Source organism: Hylaeus anthracinus, unplaced genomic scaffold, assembly GCF_026225885.1.
Source record: "Hylaeus anthracinus isolate JK02 unplaced genomic scaffold, UHH_iyHylAnth1.0_haploid 12001, whole genome shotgun sequence".
NCBI classification, from domain to species: domain Eukaryota; kingdom Metazoa; phylum Arthropoda; class Insecta; order Hymenoptera; family Colletidae; genus Hylaeus; species Hylaeus anthracinus.
In genome coordinates, this window is record NW_026534348.1 from 11,964,956 (window position 1) to 11,979,358 (window position 14,403).

Consider the following 14,403-nt stretch of genomic DNA (forward strand, 5'->3'; position numbering starts at 1 on the left):
AGAATTTTCTTGATACAAATGAGTCCAAACGCAACCTCACCAGGAGTATTTTTAGTTATGGTCAGTTGAAATTTTTTCAGCAGCTCTTCGACAAATGGATGTAGTCGAACGTGATTATAACGAGCACGGATGTAGCAAAATCGTGGGCTTAACGAACCAAATGTCATTATTATTTTTATGAAAACGTTTTTTGTACGAGTATTCACTTTTATAACGACGTACATGTGCTGTAAAAAATTCAGAAACTTTACAAAAAATGACAATTATATTTACGATTCATCGGTATTATTGTAAGTGATCAATAAAGTGGCTGATCAATATATCGCTCAATGTTAAATGGATTGTAAGTTATACAATTATATTAAGTTACTTTCTAAAAATTCCTGATAACGAAAGTGAGACAACTCGCCATCGGTGTTATAAGCGATCGCGATAGTCATACCCAGGAAATTTGTGTTTGATTGTAATAAAAATAATTCGAACGAGACCTCGTTCGGAAATTTTTGCATAAGAGGTTCTTTCAAAGTTTTGCTCATTAAAATTTGATACCTAGAATATTAAAATTAAGCCGTACATGTACCTATAATGTACCTATCTACAGACAATGATTATTACGATGATTATTTCGAAACAACCATCCACGAGAGCTATCTTGCAACAGATTCTTCCTGGGTGTCCACAGAACTTCAACGATGTCCCCTCTTGAAGAGCGATGGAAGACGAAAAATCGGCAGACTTATGGCGTCGCCTAAGTGACCAGTCGTCGGGCTGCCTCTGACGCAAGCCTCGGGTCGGTAAAGTTAAAAGTGTCCTTTGCGCCGAGGATCGATGTGCTTACGCGGAGGAACGTCTCTTGGTAATAATGACACAAAGATGCCGGCCTGCTCTCACGGGGGTTCCGGTATCGCGGGACCTCCAGGTGATCTCTCGGGACGAAAATCTCCTAAACCAAGGGCACGGTTCGTTAGCGCCATTGTGGCCGAGTCCAAATATTGTTGGATTCCATTCTGGACCTACAGCGAAGATTTCTGCCTTCCACGACGTCATCATTGTGCGACCGTTCACGAGAATGACGACTTCATGCGCGGTGGCACAAGACGGACACTTTTCTTTCATGGCTCATTGAGTCATCCTCACGAGCTCTGCTGTTTTGTGACGCCTAATCCTGGTCGTTTGTCATCGGTTAAATTATACGAATGGTAACTGTATCGAGGTATGTTTCTTTGGATTTTTTTTTTGGATCATTTATTGGTACAATAAATTAAGTTACGTAGTATGTAAAAAGGACACATTTGTCCGTTGTCAAACATTTAATTCTACAATTCAGACTCTGTTTTTGAGATGGAGATATAATTTGTAATTTATCACGGTTGAAGAGCAATCAGATCTTATCTCCACAGGGAGAATTATTGTTTCTCCGGAGGATTGCTCTTGCAGAAATTATATCTACCAAACGATCCACTGATCAAGCAAGAACAAAATATGAATTGACTCTTCTCTACTTTTAATTCCTCCTACAATCTATTTCATTCCAAGTCTCTTGTCTACTTATTTCTAAAAAGTTATCTATCCCCCACTCCTCTTCCAAAATTATTATCCACCTTTGAGCGGCCTGGCAATCGATCTTAACACCAGGCTTATGGAGCCCTCATGCTGACTTTTATCCATAAAGCATATACAGTCAGTCCCATAAATATTCGTATCTTCCACGTCTATTGAAGAAGTTTGACTAAATTAAATAATAGTTTCGATATTACCAAATGAATTTTTTATTATAATTATGTATACGAATAAGCTTATAGATGTATATATTAATATATACATCAACATATTTACACAAACACACACTTGGAAACATCAAATCGAGCATTTAATTTAAATAAATTTCTTCAATAGACATAGAGGGTACGAATATTTATGGGACTAACTGTATACAAATTCATTTTTGTCTAAGCCTTCTAATTCTAGAAAATCAACTTCCACATAACACGACATAAATCAACATAAACCTAGTGTCAACCACCATAACCGCCATAACGGCTCCTGTTACACAGCACCGAGGGGTCCGTAAATACTCGTCTTCGTCTTAATTGATCTTGCGATCGTCGCTGCGATTGTTCGTGTTGTTATCTTTGTCGAATTTGTCCAACACGTCCAGGCGAAGGAAGGAACCGACTATAGAGCGAGCCGTGGACGCTCCTCTGCCGATCCCGCCTTCCATCGAACTCGTGCCGCTGCTTTTCGAGATTTTAACGGGTTTCGTCTCCGCCCAAATGTTCATAGCGAATCTCAATTCCGCTACCAGCGCCTCCCAAGGAGTGACCTGCAAGAACGCCGACGAGAAATCGTTTCGTGTCGGGGCACCGCTTAATTAAGTCAGCGTCGTTTATTCGGCCGGTCGCGTTTTAATCGCGTAATGAAACTCCCCCCCCCCCCCGCCCTGTTGTCCATTACAGCTCGAAGGAGCAAGCAATAAGGATTCCCGAGATCCTGACTTTTATTCCTTTCGGTGTTATGAATGAGTCAATCGTCGATCTTTCCACGAAGGTAATTTTTTGTTTTTAGACTGATTTTGAAGAAGCGAGCTTTGTCTCGAACTTTTAGGGAATCGTTTGGAGGCAACTTTTTTTTTTTGTTGTTGTAAGAGAAGGAACTATTAAAGTTATTCTGCGATCAATGACGTAGGGTGAACGATATCTCCTCGTAGGGAATATCCGAGCGGAAAGGGTTAATTTAATCACCTTTTCGGTCACGGCGACCTTTCGTACGTTCCAAAGAAATTCGCAGATGGCGATGACGAACGACCCGCAGCATCCAAACAGGAGTACCAGGAACACACCTCCTACGTTGGCCAACCCCAGCTCGCTCGAGTTCGCAGGTTCTGCATCCGCCTTCGAGCACTGGCCGCCCCCATGCCCTTTCCACCATTTCGTCTTCAGGTCCTGCAGCACCCCTTTCTCTTGTAGCATCAGTATCGCGCCGCTTATAGGTGTTCTGTACGGGGAATCTACAAGAAGGTATGAATTAAAATTGATCAGAGCCGAGGTCCGACCTGTCGTACTGTTGATGTTGCAATTTGATGGACAAGGTGTCACACATAACAATAATTCGATCTTAACTTACTTCGCGGCAAAGCAATTCCGTATCCTTTGTTATCAATAAGCCCCCCAACCTGGTCAAGATCGCACTGTCTCTCCATCCTGTATTCGATGGTGGTGGACTCCATGAAGAAGGCGTAGTCGCGCTTCTTCAGGACACGTTTGACACCATCGTCATTGGAGTCCGTGAAAACGCTTGGGCGTGCCTCCATCATCGAAGCCCAAATACGTTGATAAGTTGAGTAATTTGAGTCCTGTGCGAAGAACAAGACAGCACATAATCGATTCAATACTCTCGTTTCCCTTATCGCAATTTTATTTTATTCGTCTCATTATTATTACAGATGTTATCATATTAAAGAGGGTCACATGTGACGTTCCAATTTTTATCTAAAATTAGTCTTTGTGTAATTAATTTCAACAAGCACTTCCGTCACATTTAGACCAGACTGTTTGAAATATATTTCTGTAACGGGCTGTAAATATTTCAAAAAGTGAAAGAAGTTCGACAGGGGTTGAAACGTACTCTGAAGAAGCCAGACGTGGCTCCGCCTCGAACAGCCCCGTATTTGATTTTCGTTTGCTTGGCTAGGTCCTCCACATCCTTGATCGGATTGTCCATTTTATCGACCGTGAGGAACGCAGCCAAATTGGCAGTGTACGAGGAGCCCATGATCAACGTGAAGAACCACCACATCCCAGCTACCATGCGAATCGAGGGTGCCCTGAAAAGTACACGTGTTACGATCAAATCAATAATTTATAAGGAGAGAAAAGTTTTCGTAAAGGGTGAGAAAATTGCACAATTTTATTCCACGTTCGTTGGTGCAGGTATTATTTTCACTCCACCCCAAGTTAACCTTTCCTTCGTAGTGCTCAAGTGTATATAACCCCATGAAATGCTTGCGTGAATATTAAACAATAGCATTTTGCTGCGATACTATAGAGATTTAGGCGTTCAACGGAAATTCTCAACTAATATCAGTAAAATTAGTAGTTAAAACGAGCTGATGAACTTTCGACTATCTGCAAAACAGATCAGCTCACACTGATAGCGAGATTGCTTCCACCAAACAGGAGTTTCACGTGAAAATTGTGATGAAGCGACTTAGTATGACGTCGACACAAACGACAATCTGAGTATAGCGAAATAAATCCTGAATTATAATTTAAGTTACATTGAGATCAATCTGCCATTATTGCAATCAATCATTGGATGAAATTGGAAGGGATTTGAGGGAATTCCTATTATTTTGCTATTCAATTTCGAGCGCAGAAGCCGGCAGAGACGACGCGTCGCGAGAAGCACGCACCGCGCTTTCCTAATTAAGCGCAAGTTAAGGTTCGCGTATGCAAATGACGTTGCAGAGAATAGTATACATGTACATGGATATCCTCCATCCGTGTCTTGCGCGGGCGTGCGGATCGAAAGGGACTGGGTAAACAGAAACAAAGGACATTGTTTCCTCGCAAACGGCGCTTCCGATTAATAAATTGCGATTGAATTGCTGCGAACATGCGATGGAGATCGCATCGATGAGCGATGGGGGCTTCTAGAAGTCATGGAAATTAATTTCCGAATTACAGGGAGGGTTGAAAAGGTATTTTAATACACTCAAATATAGCCAGGATGAAACTTGAGTCACTGGCGGACGAGGAAGATTTATGTTTTGAGGAACAAGTGGTAGACAGAATAGTTATTAAATAATATGTACAGTCAGTCCTGTATATTTCCACTCCAGATTAATGTAGCTTAAACGAACTAATCTCTACAAAACGATAAAAAAAAAACTCGTCGAAAACCCAAGAATTCCAAGCTACCAATCTAATCTTCATCCCCAGCTCTCTACTTTCATTCTCCTGGCCACGAGAGCCTTGTATTCAACAGTTGAAATTCATTTCAATGCCAGCAGTTCCACTATTTTATCTGTACTGAGTACATCTCAGCAGTACAACGCTAAAGATATCTTAAATTCGCATCATCCCCATTCCCAGCTACCAGACAGCCTGTCTACGACGGAGCCGTTACCGTCGCGGGAAATTAACAATGGCGGCGCGGTTTCCCGTGCACGGCGTCGAGTGGGACGCGGAATTATACCCAAAATATTACTTACATGCAAATCACGGCAATCCACGCCGCGTCCTGGTAGCATAAACAAGGGCGTACAGGAAGCAGTTAGGAGGCGCGGTGTTGTTGGTTGTCCACCTCCTAGCCGACGTCGTCTTTAGTCGGTTCGTCGTCAGTATGTAGCGAGCAAACAAGCGGGACGTTACGAGCGAAGAGTTAGCGCCGTGACGGCGCTAATAAGTGGGAAGCCGCCTCAAATATGTCAGGCAAACAGCGGCTCGTTAAGCTTAATTGTCGTGAAAAAAGGAGGATCGCCTCGGGTTGCTGGGACACGCGGGAACGGCTCGGAGGGAGGGGAAAAAAACCGCCGCGTCTGCTTTTGGCACCGTCTCTGTAGGCTTTTCTGCTAGCGATCCGCGATATTTTATTCCCTTAAGTAGAATAATGAGATCGGGGATGCCGACGGTGCGCGCGGAGGATTTTTACCGCGAACCCTCCGCGCGCCTCCAGGCTCAAGATACTGAAGGATCCAAACTCTGTTGCACTTCTCTATTTTTGAACGTATGAAGCCCTCAAATACTTTCGAAAGTATTAATTATACTTTTGGGTTCATTTTTATACTCGTTTCATTTAAAAAAAAAAACAATGTCAAGTGCAAAAGGTGTATGTCTTTTAAACAGTCAAGTTTTTCGAAGATATCGACTGCTGTGCCCATAAATTTGAATAAAAAGGGAAATACAATAATATTGATAAAAATAGAAAGGGGACAAAATACAGAAGTGCTTGCAGAATTTCTTACAGATATTGTCGTGGTACTATTCCCGTCGCGATTGCAGGTAAAGCTGGCTAATCGTTGCTGAATCAAGCCGAGGAGACTCCATTTCACTCGGAGTGGCTCGAATGCTTAATACCTGGATTGCAGTTGCACAGACGAAGTAGTCGCAGTCGCGCCGTGGTTTCGGTCCCGTAATTATCGCACGGCTTTGCGTGCGGGTAAGGTGTGCTGCGGTGACATAGGTGCTTGGTTCGATTCAAAACTTACTTGGGAAGTATGTCACAGCCCTGTTGCATTAAGGATCCGATGGTGAACCACATGGAGTTATTCAAATCGAAATTGTACTCCAGTTCTTCCGGATCGGGGTTGCAGGGGTGAGGGTTGTCCCATTCGCCGGGCGCCATTCTGAAATTAAATAGTCAAAATGCCTCGAATAACATAATTCACAGATAGTTTGATTTTTAGAAGACAATCTGATGGGTAACATTCTATTGCGTAAAGTATTTCACTAGGAACCTGATGTAAATGATTCTTGAAAAATTTATTTAGGAAACCTAACAGCCATGCAGATTCAGCAATTTATTATTTAGTGTGTAACATTGCAATGCTTCTTAAAATGTTATTTTCTTCATTGTCAACACACATAGAAACAAATATTTATAAGGAGATCCTCCTAAGTAGGATCATTAAAGAGCACGGTTTAAATGTCTATTAGGGATGAATGAATTGCTTGGAATGATTCCTTCGTATATTCTTTCAACGTTTTCACCACTGCTTTAATAAATTGTTCTTGACTTTGAAAAAGTAACGTCGTACTGAATACTATATCAGGAATATGTTGGCAACACGGTTTTCCAACTTCCCTAACTCAGCTCACTTTCATTCACAGGGGCTAATAATATGCAATAACGGGCGAGTATAATTATCCTAGGTTGAAGATGATGGTAAATTTATGGGCAAAGTTCGTGGCATTATCTCGTAGGGGGTGGGTCAGAAGTGCACGTTATTTACCTCGTAAAATTTGTCCTGGAATGCATTATAAGGCAAATTTTACTATGATATACGGCTTCATATAAATACGCGAAAGCGACTTCGAAATTCTTCCTATTAATAATTCCAAAGAAATGTGTGTAAATAAGTTATGTCTCTTTATTCTCAAGCAATACATTCGTTCTTTTTATTAATCCCGAATATAAAATTCATGACATGAATTTTTCAGTTCTTAATTCTTCAAACACTCTTTTCTCCAATGATAATTGTTCATACTTTTATTATTTAGAGGCAATAAAATACGAAACATTCTGTAATAATAAAAATATTCATTCATCTCGCTTAATTGTCGAGAAAAGAGTGATATAACGAATCCACTCCTATAATTCAGCGGCATAAACGCCTTCAACGTGAAATATTAAATGGAAATTAATTTTATGATTCCTCGGGATCAAGCGTTCAAACCAATGCGAGATGGGAAGTTTCACCACGACGGGAACTTCCAGACGCGCTTATTATTTTTCTCGCCGCCTTACCTAGATTGCACGAACAGCATTATCGAAACTGCTAAGAAGGCAGTCGCCATGTAAATCCAGACGTCCGTTGACAGCGGCGACAGAAACGAGAACAGGTCTGGCTCCTTCTGCTCGGGCTTTCTGTATAAAATGCTGATACCTGGCTCGGACACATGGAATGAGATAGCAGTGTCACTGGGAAAATTGCGAATAGTAAATAACGAGACAGTGTACCTAGATTCATAAATGGCATCGTGAAGTCGACGGCACTTTCCCGTTCGTAGGTGATCGTAAGATCGCAAATGGCGAGATCGGCGTCCTGTAATGAGTATTCGTGTCAGCATTATCGAATTGACGTAGTTTATTTAATCATTCACAGCCATTGAATGGTTAAAAAGAAAATTGAATGTTTCTAGGTATCAAAAACTGCTAAATGGTAAAAAAGATGTCAATAAATTTGGGTGCCCCGAACTAAAATTCAACTATATTTCATGTTTCGCAATCCCTAAAGTATTGGTCACAGTGAAAAGTATCTTCAAATAATTCAGCGTAGCCCCCGATCTAGCTGTACTCCATTAATTTAGAAGTTGTAAGCAATGTTAAGAAAGTGGCAGAAGCGCCGATTGACATCGGTATGCAGAAACTTGGAAGTGAACGCTAAAGGGAACAGAGGAACGTACCACGAATGAAACCCTACCGCATTCGCCCAGGCAAAGTTAAATTGCGTTTACTCGATTAGTTAAATGCTGTTTACTTGGAAAGTGTTACGTACGCGATCCAGCAAACGTCTGATAAGACCGTTCCACTGTTTCGTCTCCTTATTGTATGTACCGTAGTTCTTGTCCGGCACCAATTCGAATTCGTATTTAAAATTCAATAGCTTGGAAATCTCCTCGATGAGGTCGATGCAGAACCCTTCGTAACGCGTTTGCTCGATTAGGACGCCACGGGTTGTGCTGTTCTCCACCTCCATTACGTACGGTGGACCCTGGTGAATTGGGTTTACCTCGCTTTAACTTCTATTTCTCATTGGGAATCTTCCATCAGCCACCACTACTTCAGTATAATCGCTAGGACGACTGGACGCTTCAGAATTGATCATATTCTAAGTCTAATTCGAAATTAATTCTCTCAAGGATAATATTTTTGTAAATCTACTTGATATTGATATATATTTCCAAGTCCGTTGTTAAACTGACTATTTTCCAAGTCTACTTAGGAATTGATTGTTCCCCAGGTTTACTTACAAACACTTTTTCCAAGTGTACTTAGAAACTCATAATTTTCTATGTATTCAAAAGTTGACATTTTCCTAAATCTATTTAAAAATTCGTAACTTTATAAGTTTTCTGAAAAATGTATCACTTTTAGTCTACGCAACACGCGATATTTTTCTAAATCCTCTTAAAAATTTATTTCGATGATGGAACATCTGCAGTGTTGACTAAATGTGCAACTACTTTTCAAAGAGACATGCAGTCAGTTGGTCATAAATACGTACCACTTTGGTGCTAATTATGAACTTCTTCTGCTCGATGGATTTGTACCAGTAGCTCTCGCGTTCCTCTTCGCTGCCTGCCGTGTGAAGACCCTCTGGATCCCAATATCCGAACTGAACGTACTCCCCTGGCCTCATGTCCAAAATGCGTAGTTTAAAGTTGTTACGACGACCATCCTCGTTGATCGACATCTCTCCTGTGATCTTGCCCTCCTTGGACACCTACAAATAACATCCTATTAACTTCAATTCTCAATTGGTCGTATTGTCGTATGATAATTTGCTGTAAAGTTTTAGAAAACCTAAATTAAAGTCTAAATAAATTCCAGAATATTAATACTTAGCAATTGGGGGTTTTGGCAGTTTTTGACACAGAAGAAGACAACAATCTTCCAAATCAAATCATAAACCACAAGGTACAATATAAAAACCATTCAAGACGCTAATCTACAGTCAGTCCCATAAATATACGTACCCTCTGTGTTTATTGATCGAATTTGTCTAAATTAAATGATAGGTTCGATGTTTTCAAATCAATTTTTCATTATACATATATAGGATCTAGGATCTAGGAGCCAGTTAATCATGATTATAATCAACCAATCTTCCCCTAAATAATTATGAGTGTACCCACTACCTCCCCTATTTATTGACCTTGTTGGACGTAATCGTTATTCGAAAATTTGATTCAGATAAGAATTCTGTCCGTCTGAGAATGTAGTCGGTAAGTTCCATGACGGGGCTTTAGGAGTTGTCAAGCTGGCGGTTTGAGAGTCCAGTGAGAAGCCAGTGGTGGCTTTACCTCGCGCATGAGGCTGGTAATGTTGGGACCTGCGTTGTATTTCTCTGTTCCTGCACAAGAGAGCGGTACAGGCTCGATGGTTACAGGATCTTCGTTGTCGCTGTTCCTGGCGTTCAAACCCTCCAACGCGTTGTACAGCAGGAACACCGAATCATACATCACGGCTGATTCCAACTTGGTTGCATAAAGAAATTCATATTTATTTCCATTATTATCAGGTTACAATTTTATACGTAACTTAATAATAACATGCACAAATTAAATTAGCCATTGCAAAAGAAGTTTCCATAATTGAATATAGTGTTGGTAATCAATAAATGAAGTTTAAAAAAAAAATTTTATTTACTTCTTTCCTTGAGAAGAAATACAAATTTTTCGTATAATTATTGTTACGAGAGATAACATTTGATCTGTCAATTAATAATTCCCTAAAAAATCATTAAATATATTAAGCTACAAAATTGGCATGAACCTGTTTAATATTCAAGCGCAGCCATTATCTAAACGACAATCTCATCATTGACGCACAATGTAACTTTTAAAAATTAATATTGAATTCTCCGCAATAACATTTCATACGTGGAATATGGGTATCTCAAACGGAAGGGCATGAAAATTTTCTGAGTCCGTTTAACCGAATTGCTTTGATGTTACATTTTTTTCCTGTATCGGTTCCCGAGCGACCATTATTTTTGAGTAAAGTGGATGACGATCACTAATAGCTGCTGATGGAGATAATCGTGACTCTGGTCGATAACTATTTTACTCGAAACATATTTACGACTCGTTTTTCAGAGATACTGGTAGATGTAATCGAACTTCGATTTGTTCAATGTGGATAATATACCGAATACATAGAACTTCCATTACCAGGGAGACACGGTTTTCATGGGAGAAGGTGGTTGTAAAAGAACATCGTTTTCTCTGAGTCAAACTAAAAGTGACAGAATTGTTTGGCGTTTCATGTGGGAAAACATTCTTAATAAAATTATTCATTGTTAATTTAATTGTTATGTATTACTTCATTTTAAATTCTTCTTGCCCTTAGGTATATTCAAATTATAATGCTGTTAGAAATTACATTCATTAGTTGGACACAAAGTACCCTCAACCCCTTAAGTATTATACAAAATAAAAGAAGGTATTCTTAGGATTGGAATCGTCCAGACCCATCTCCATAATCGAAGAAAAATTTTGCAACGCCATTCTACGACTCTGAAGAAGAATAAAAATCACAGCCAACCCCGTCCACCAGATGCAACGTTTCCCTTACACCCTTCTTAAAAAGCGACTTCCTTCGTAGTAGCAGGGACGTTGTAACAAGAAGTGAAGCATTAAGTCGGTCCAATCTTGCAAAATTATAAAGCAACAATGCTTAATCGTTCCAGAGGGAGGCGGGGGTGTTTGCATTTGCATATAGGAGAAAGGGAAAACCGTCGGGGGTGCCAGTGGCCTCTCTATCCGGAGACTGTGGCCGCGATACAAAGCGAATCGGTGCGGCTAATGAAACGAAAATTAAGGCAGCCCGTCAGCTGCTCGTAAGTACCGTGTCGTGAGTGGATTTTCCGGAATAAGGGGTGGTCTGGCTGCATCCTCGAGGCGCGGAGCGGCGTTGCTCCATTATGCCGCGGGGTTAATGAAGAAATTACCCCAGGACGGCTGAAGCCGCGCGCATTTAGACGATTCTTCCGCGAGTGACGTCGCAAACGGTTTTATTATGCATACGGTGAAGAAGTCATGATTAAAACACGTCGATATGGCGCACACTGTGCGAACATGCGGGGCGGAAATCGGTCGAGGACGGTGGAAAAAGAGCGCTCGAGTGTCAAAGGGGTGAATTCGACTTCAGCGAACGGAAGAATTGTTTTCCACTCGTAATTACCGCTTCGATTCAGCGCGCAGAATGTTGTTTATCTTAACGCTTGGTTGCAGCTTTAAGGTGGAGTTGCACTCGTAATTCGTAGGAATAGAAAACAGGCATTAACGAAATATACTTTCTGGTGTATACTGTGAAAAAAATGTCTTTTGTTTAATTGGTATTGTTATTGTGTTTGAAGGAATTTTAATACATATAGAAATTTATTTATTGTGTTTGGGTATCTTAGGTACATTGGCTTGTTAATATTTACTTTTGGATTTTATTTGGTATCATTTTTTGGTAATTGTTTGTCATACGGATTGCTGTTTAGATATAGGAGTAACATAAAGGCAAGACAGAGACACCACCATGGATATTATATGTATGTAAATACTTTACATATTATCTATTAATTCACAACTGATTTTAAATGTACAAAGTTATTTCTTCTGATTTATATAAGTGGAAACTCTCCAATATGAATTTACATTTATTATACTGCTTTTTCATGAGTTCCTAATAAGGGAAACTTTGATGTTTGTTACGTTTAATCGCTTCCAAACGTAAGATAAATGCGGAAACATTCATCTTATTTATCATTACATAGAGCAATTTACGATAATTTCCACGTTAAAGCTGCTCCGTAGGATCTTATTTATTTTACGTAAGAGGATTGTTAGAGCCCTGACTAATTCAAATGAGAGAAGCAGACATCATTGTAACATCGACGAATGCATATTTGAAGAGATGTTTTGATACTGTCGTCGAACAAAATGTTAAAGAGACTTTGAAGTGGTTATAACTATAAGATCCTCTTTAAGGCGATATCGAATGTAGTACTTCGTGCTTTCATTATATCTCTTCTTCCACCATTCCTCGCTATTTTCATCGTGGAATTTAATATAATATGAGCGCATTGCTAGGAAAAAATAGCTTAAAAACTGATGAAGTTTATTCTGGCTTGATTAAAAGTACATTTTCTGCTAATATCGAACGCTGATAAATTATATTAGCGTCGGATCATGAAGGGTAACTTAAACAAAAGGAAAAAAAGGTTATTTATGAGTAACTTACATTTTTTAATGAATGGGATCGTTTTTTGTACTCTATTGGGTATCTTAGTTACAGTAAATAAAGGATAAGCTTCCTATTCAAATATACAGAATATTTTCACGTTATCACTTCCATTTCAACATTCCTGGTCCTCTTCAAAGTTAAATTTACAACGTGAATTTAATATTATTTACTACTAAAGTCTTTAAATACAGTGAACTCGATGCCAGGTTGAAAATAGGAACGTAGAAATATTCTGGAGATTCTAAAAAAATTTCCAATCAAGTTCACAAATTTTGTTATACTAAGAAGAATCGTTGAACGTCCCCTTTAAGATTGCTCGAGTTCTAACAATATCACAGAGTCTCGCTATATTTAATATTCATTGAATCTCGAAAATAGAAATGCTTAAAATATTTATTCAGGGTCGCTCGAGAAAATCGATGCGAACTACGTTCCATTCATCTTCACAAATACCGATTTCCAGTACCCCCCATCTGGTGTCGATAAAAATCCTAATTAACAAGGAAACGTAGCTCGATTCGTCGCCACGCGTATCCCATGAATATTTCATTTTCCAAGACCCCGCGATCGGGACTCTGAGCTGAATTCAAAGCGACGAAAAACGTTAGGCTGGTGGCGACTCGATTAAAAGATAGACATCTCCTTTCCAATTACCAAATTAATTCCGTCCACGTCGTTCTCCCTCAAGCTGAACGCCGTGATGTTCGCCGCGGTGTTGTTCCGCACGCTCGAGATTGGCACCTTCGTTGAGTCCTGCGGATTTGATAAAAAAAATATTGTTACCAACGACCTAAGGTTACTAATTCCAGGTGTGACTCGAAAAAAAGGATAGATCGAGCTATGAACTATCTTAAAATCTATTTACTTTATAATGTTCAACAGATCTGAAGGCTCGAAGGAAATAAATCTTGTAACCAGCTGACTTTCCCAAGGTTTCCCACGATAATTCTCCTTAGGAAGATGTTTGGTCACCGATTTATCCATTCAAACTAGCAGTGAAGAAAGTTGAAGCATTTATGGAATCAGAAGCGGCCGTTCGAGTTCTCCCAGGAAAAATTGAGGGAAGGATTGCAATCCTTCTCGTAAAAGGAGGATATTCCATCACAGAGAAGTGAGGGCAAGGATTCGCCCGAGAAGCCTTCAAGGAAGAAGTACACAAGACTCCGGGAGTCAAGTGGAAGGTTGAGGGTTTGCTATAGCGAATGTTATTTTTACGATGGAGAGAAAGATGGTCTATTCCAAGTGGACGAATATCGATGTGTCGGATGCATAATACCTGAATCAGACATAGCTGATATACAGAAACTATGAAAGATGTATGCTTTGGAAAACAGAATCAATTTTGGCTGTACTTTCTTGATGAGCTTTGAGCTCGATGAACTTTTTGTTTCATGGAGTTAATCGATTTGTGCAATGATTCAATTTTATATTAACTTTATACATGTTCGATCTCACTCAATTGTTCCACCAATCCTAACGCTTCCACTGAATCTTAAATTGCGAAAAATATAGGCGAGGGTTCGAATCGATGACGCACGCCCCGCTTCCTGTTGTCTCGGTGCAACAAGCGGGGAATAAGTTCGAAACTCGCGCTAGTCCGGCGAACAGAAGGCAGCGATAAGAAATACATTTGCAAATGGAAGCGAGACGTATCGGGTAACTTCGTCTCGGCTTCGTGGGCCGAGCGTTTTTCTTCGGATAGGTTCTTGCTTCGAAGTATCG

General features: G+C 40.0%; 1 protein-coding gene across 3 annotated transcripts in view; it reads right to left on the reverse strand.

The window, feature by feature from the left end:
• Positions 1–329: 329 nt before the first annotated feature.
• The window catches only part of LOC128890728 (glutamate receptor ionotropic, kainate 1-like), a 67,996-nt gene continuing 53,922 nt past the window's right edge, over positions 330–14,403 (reverse strand). For 2 of the 3 annotated variants that reach the window (XM_054149507.1, XM_054149506.1), the window contains 11 exons: positions 13,336–13,434; positions 9,747–9,920; positions 8,948–9,166; positions 8,219–8,434; positions 7,681–7,765; positions 7,468–7,606; positions 6,209–6,346; positions 3,625–3,823; positions 3,124–3,352; positions 2,742–3,007; positions 330–2,323 (listed from right to left, as the gene is read on the reverse strand). In XM_054149507.1, coding sequence (XP_054005482.1) covers positions 2,087–2,323; positions 2,742–3,007; positions 3,124–3,352; positions 3,625–3,823; positions 6,209–6,346; positions 7,468–7,606; positions 7,681–7,765; positions 8,219–8,434; positions 8,948–9,166; positions 9,747–9,920; positions 13,336–13,434 — 2,001 coding nt within the window. In that variant the 3' untranslated portion in view covers positions 330–2,086. The remainder of the gene's footprint in view (positions 2,324–2,741; positions 3,008–3,123; positions 3,353–3,624; positions 3,824–6,208; positions 6,347–7,467; positions 7,607–7,680; positions 7,766–8,218; positions 8,435–8,947; positions 9,167–9,746; positions 9,921–13,335; positions 13,435–14,403) is intronic. The other variant, XR_008460665.1, reaches the window with a different exon arrangement.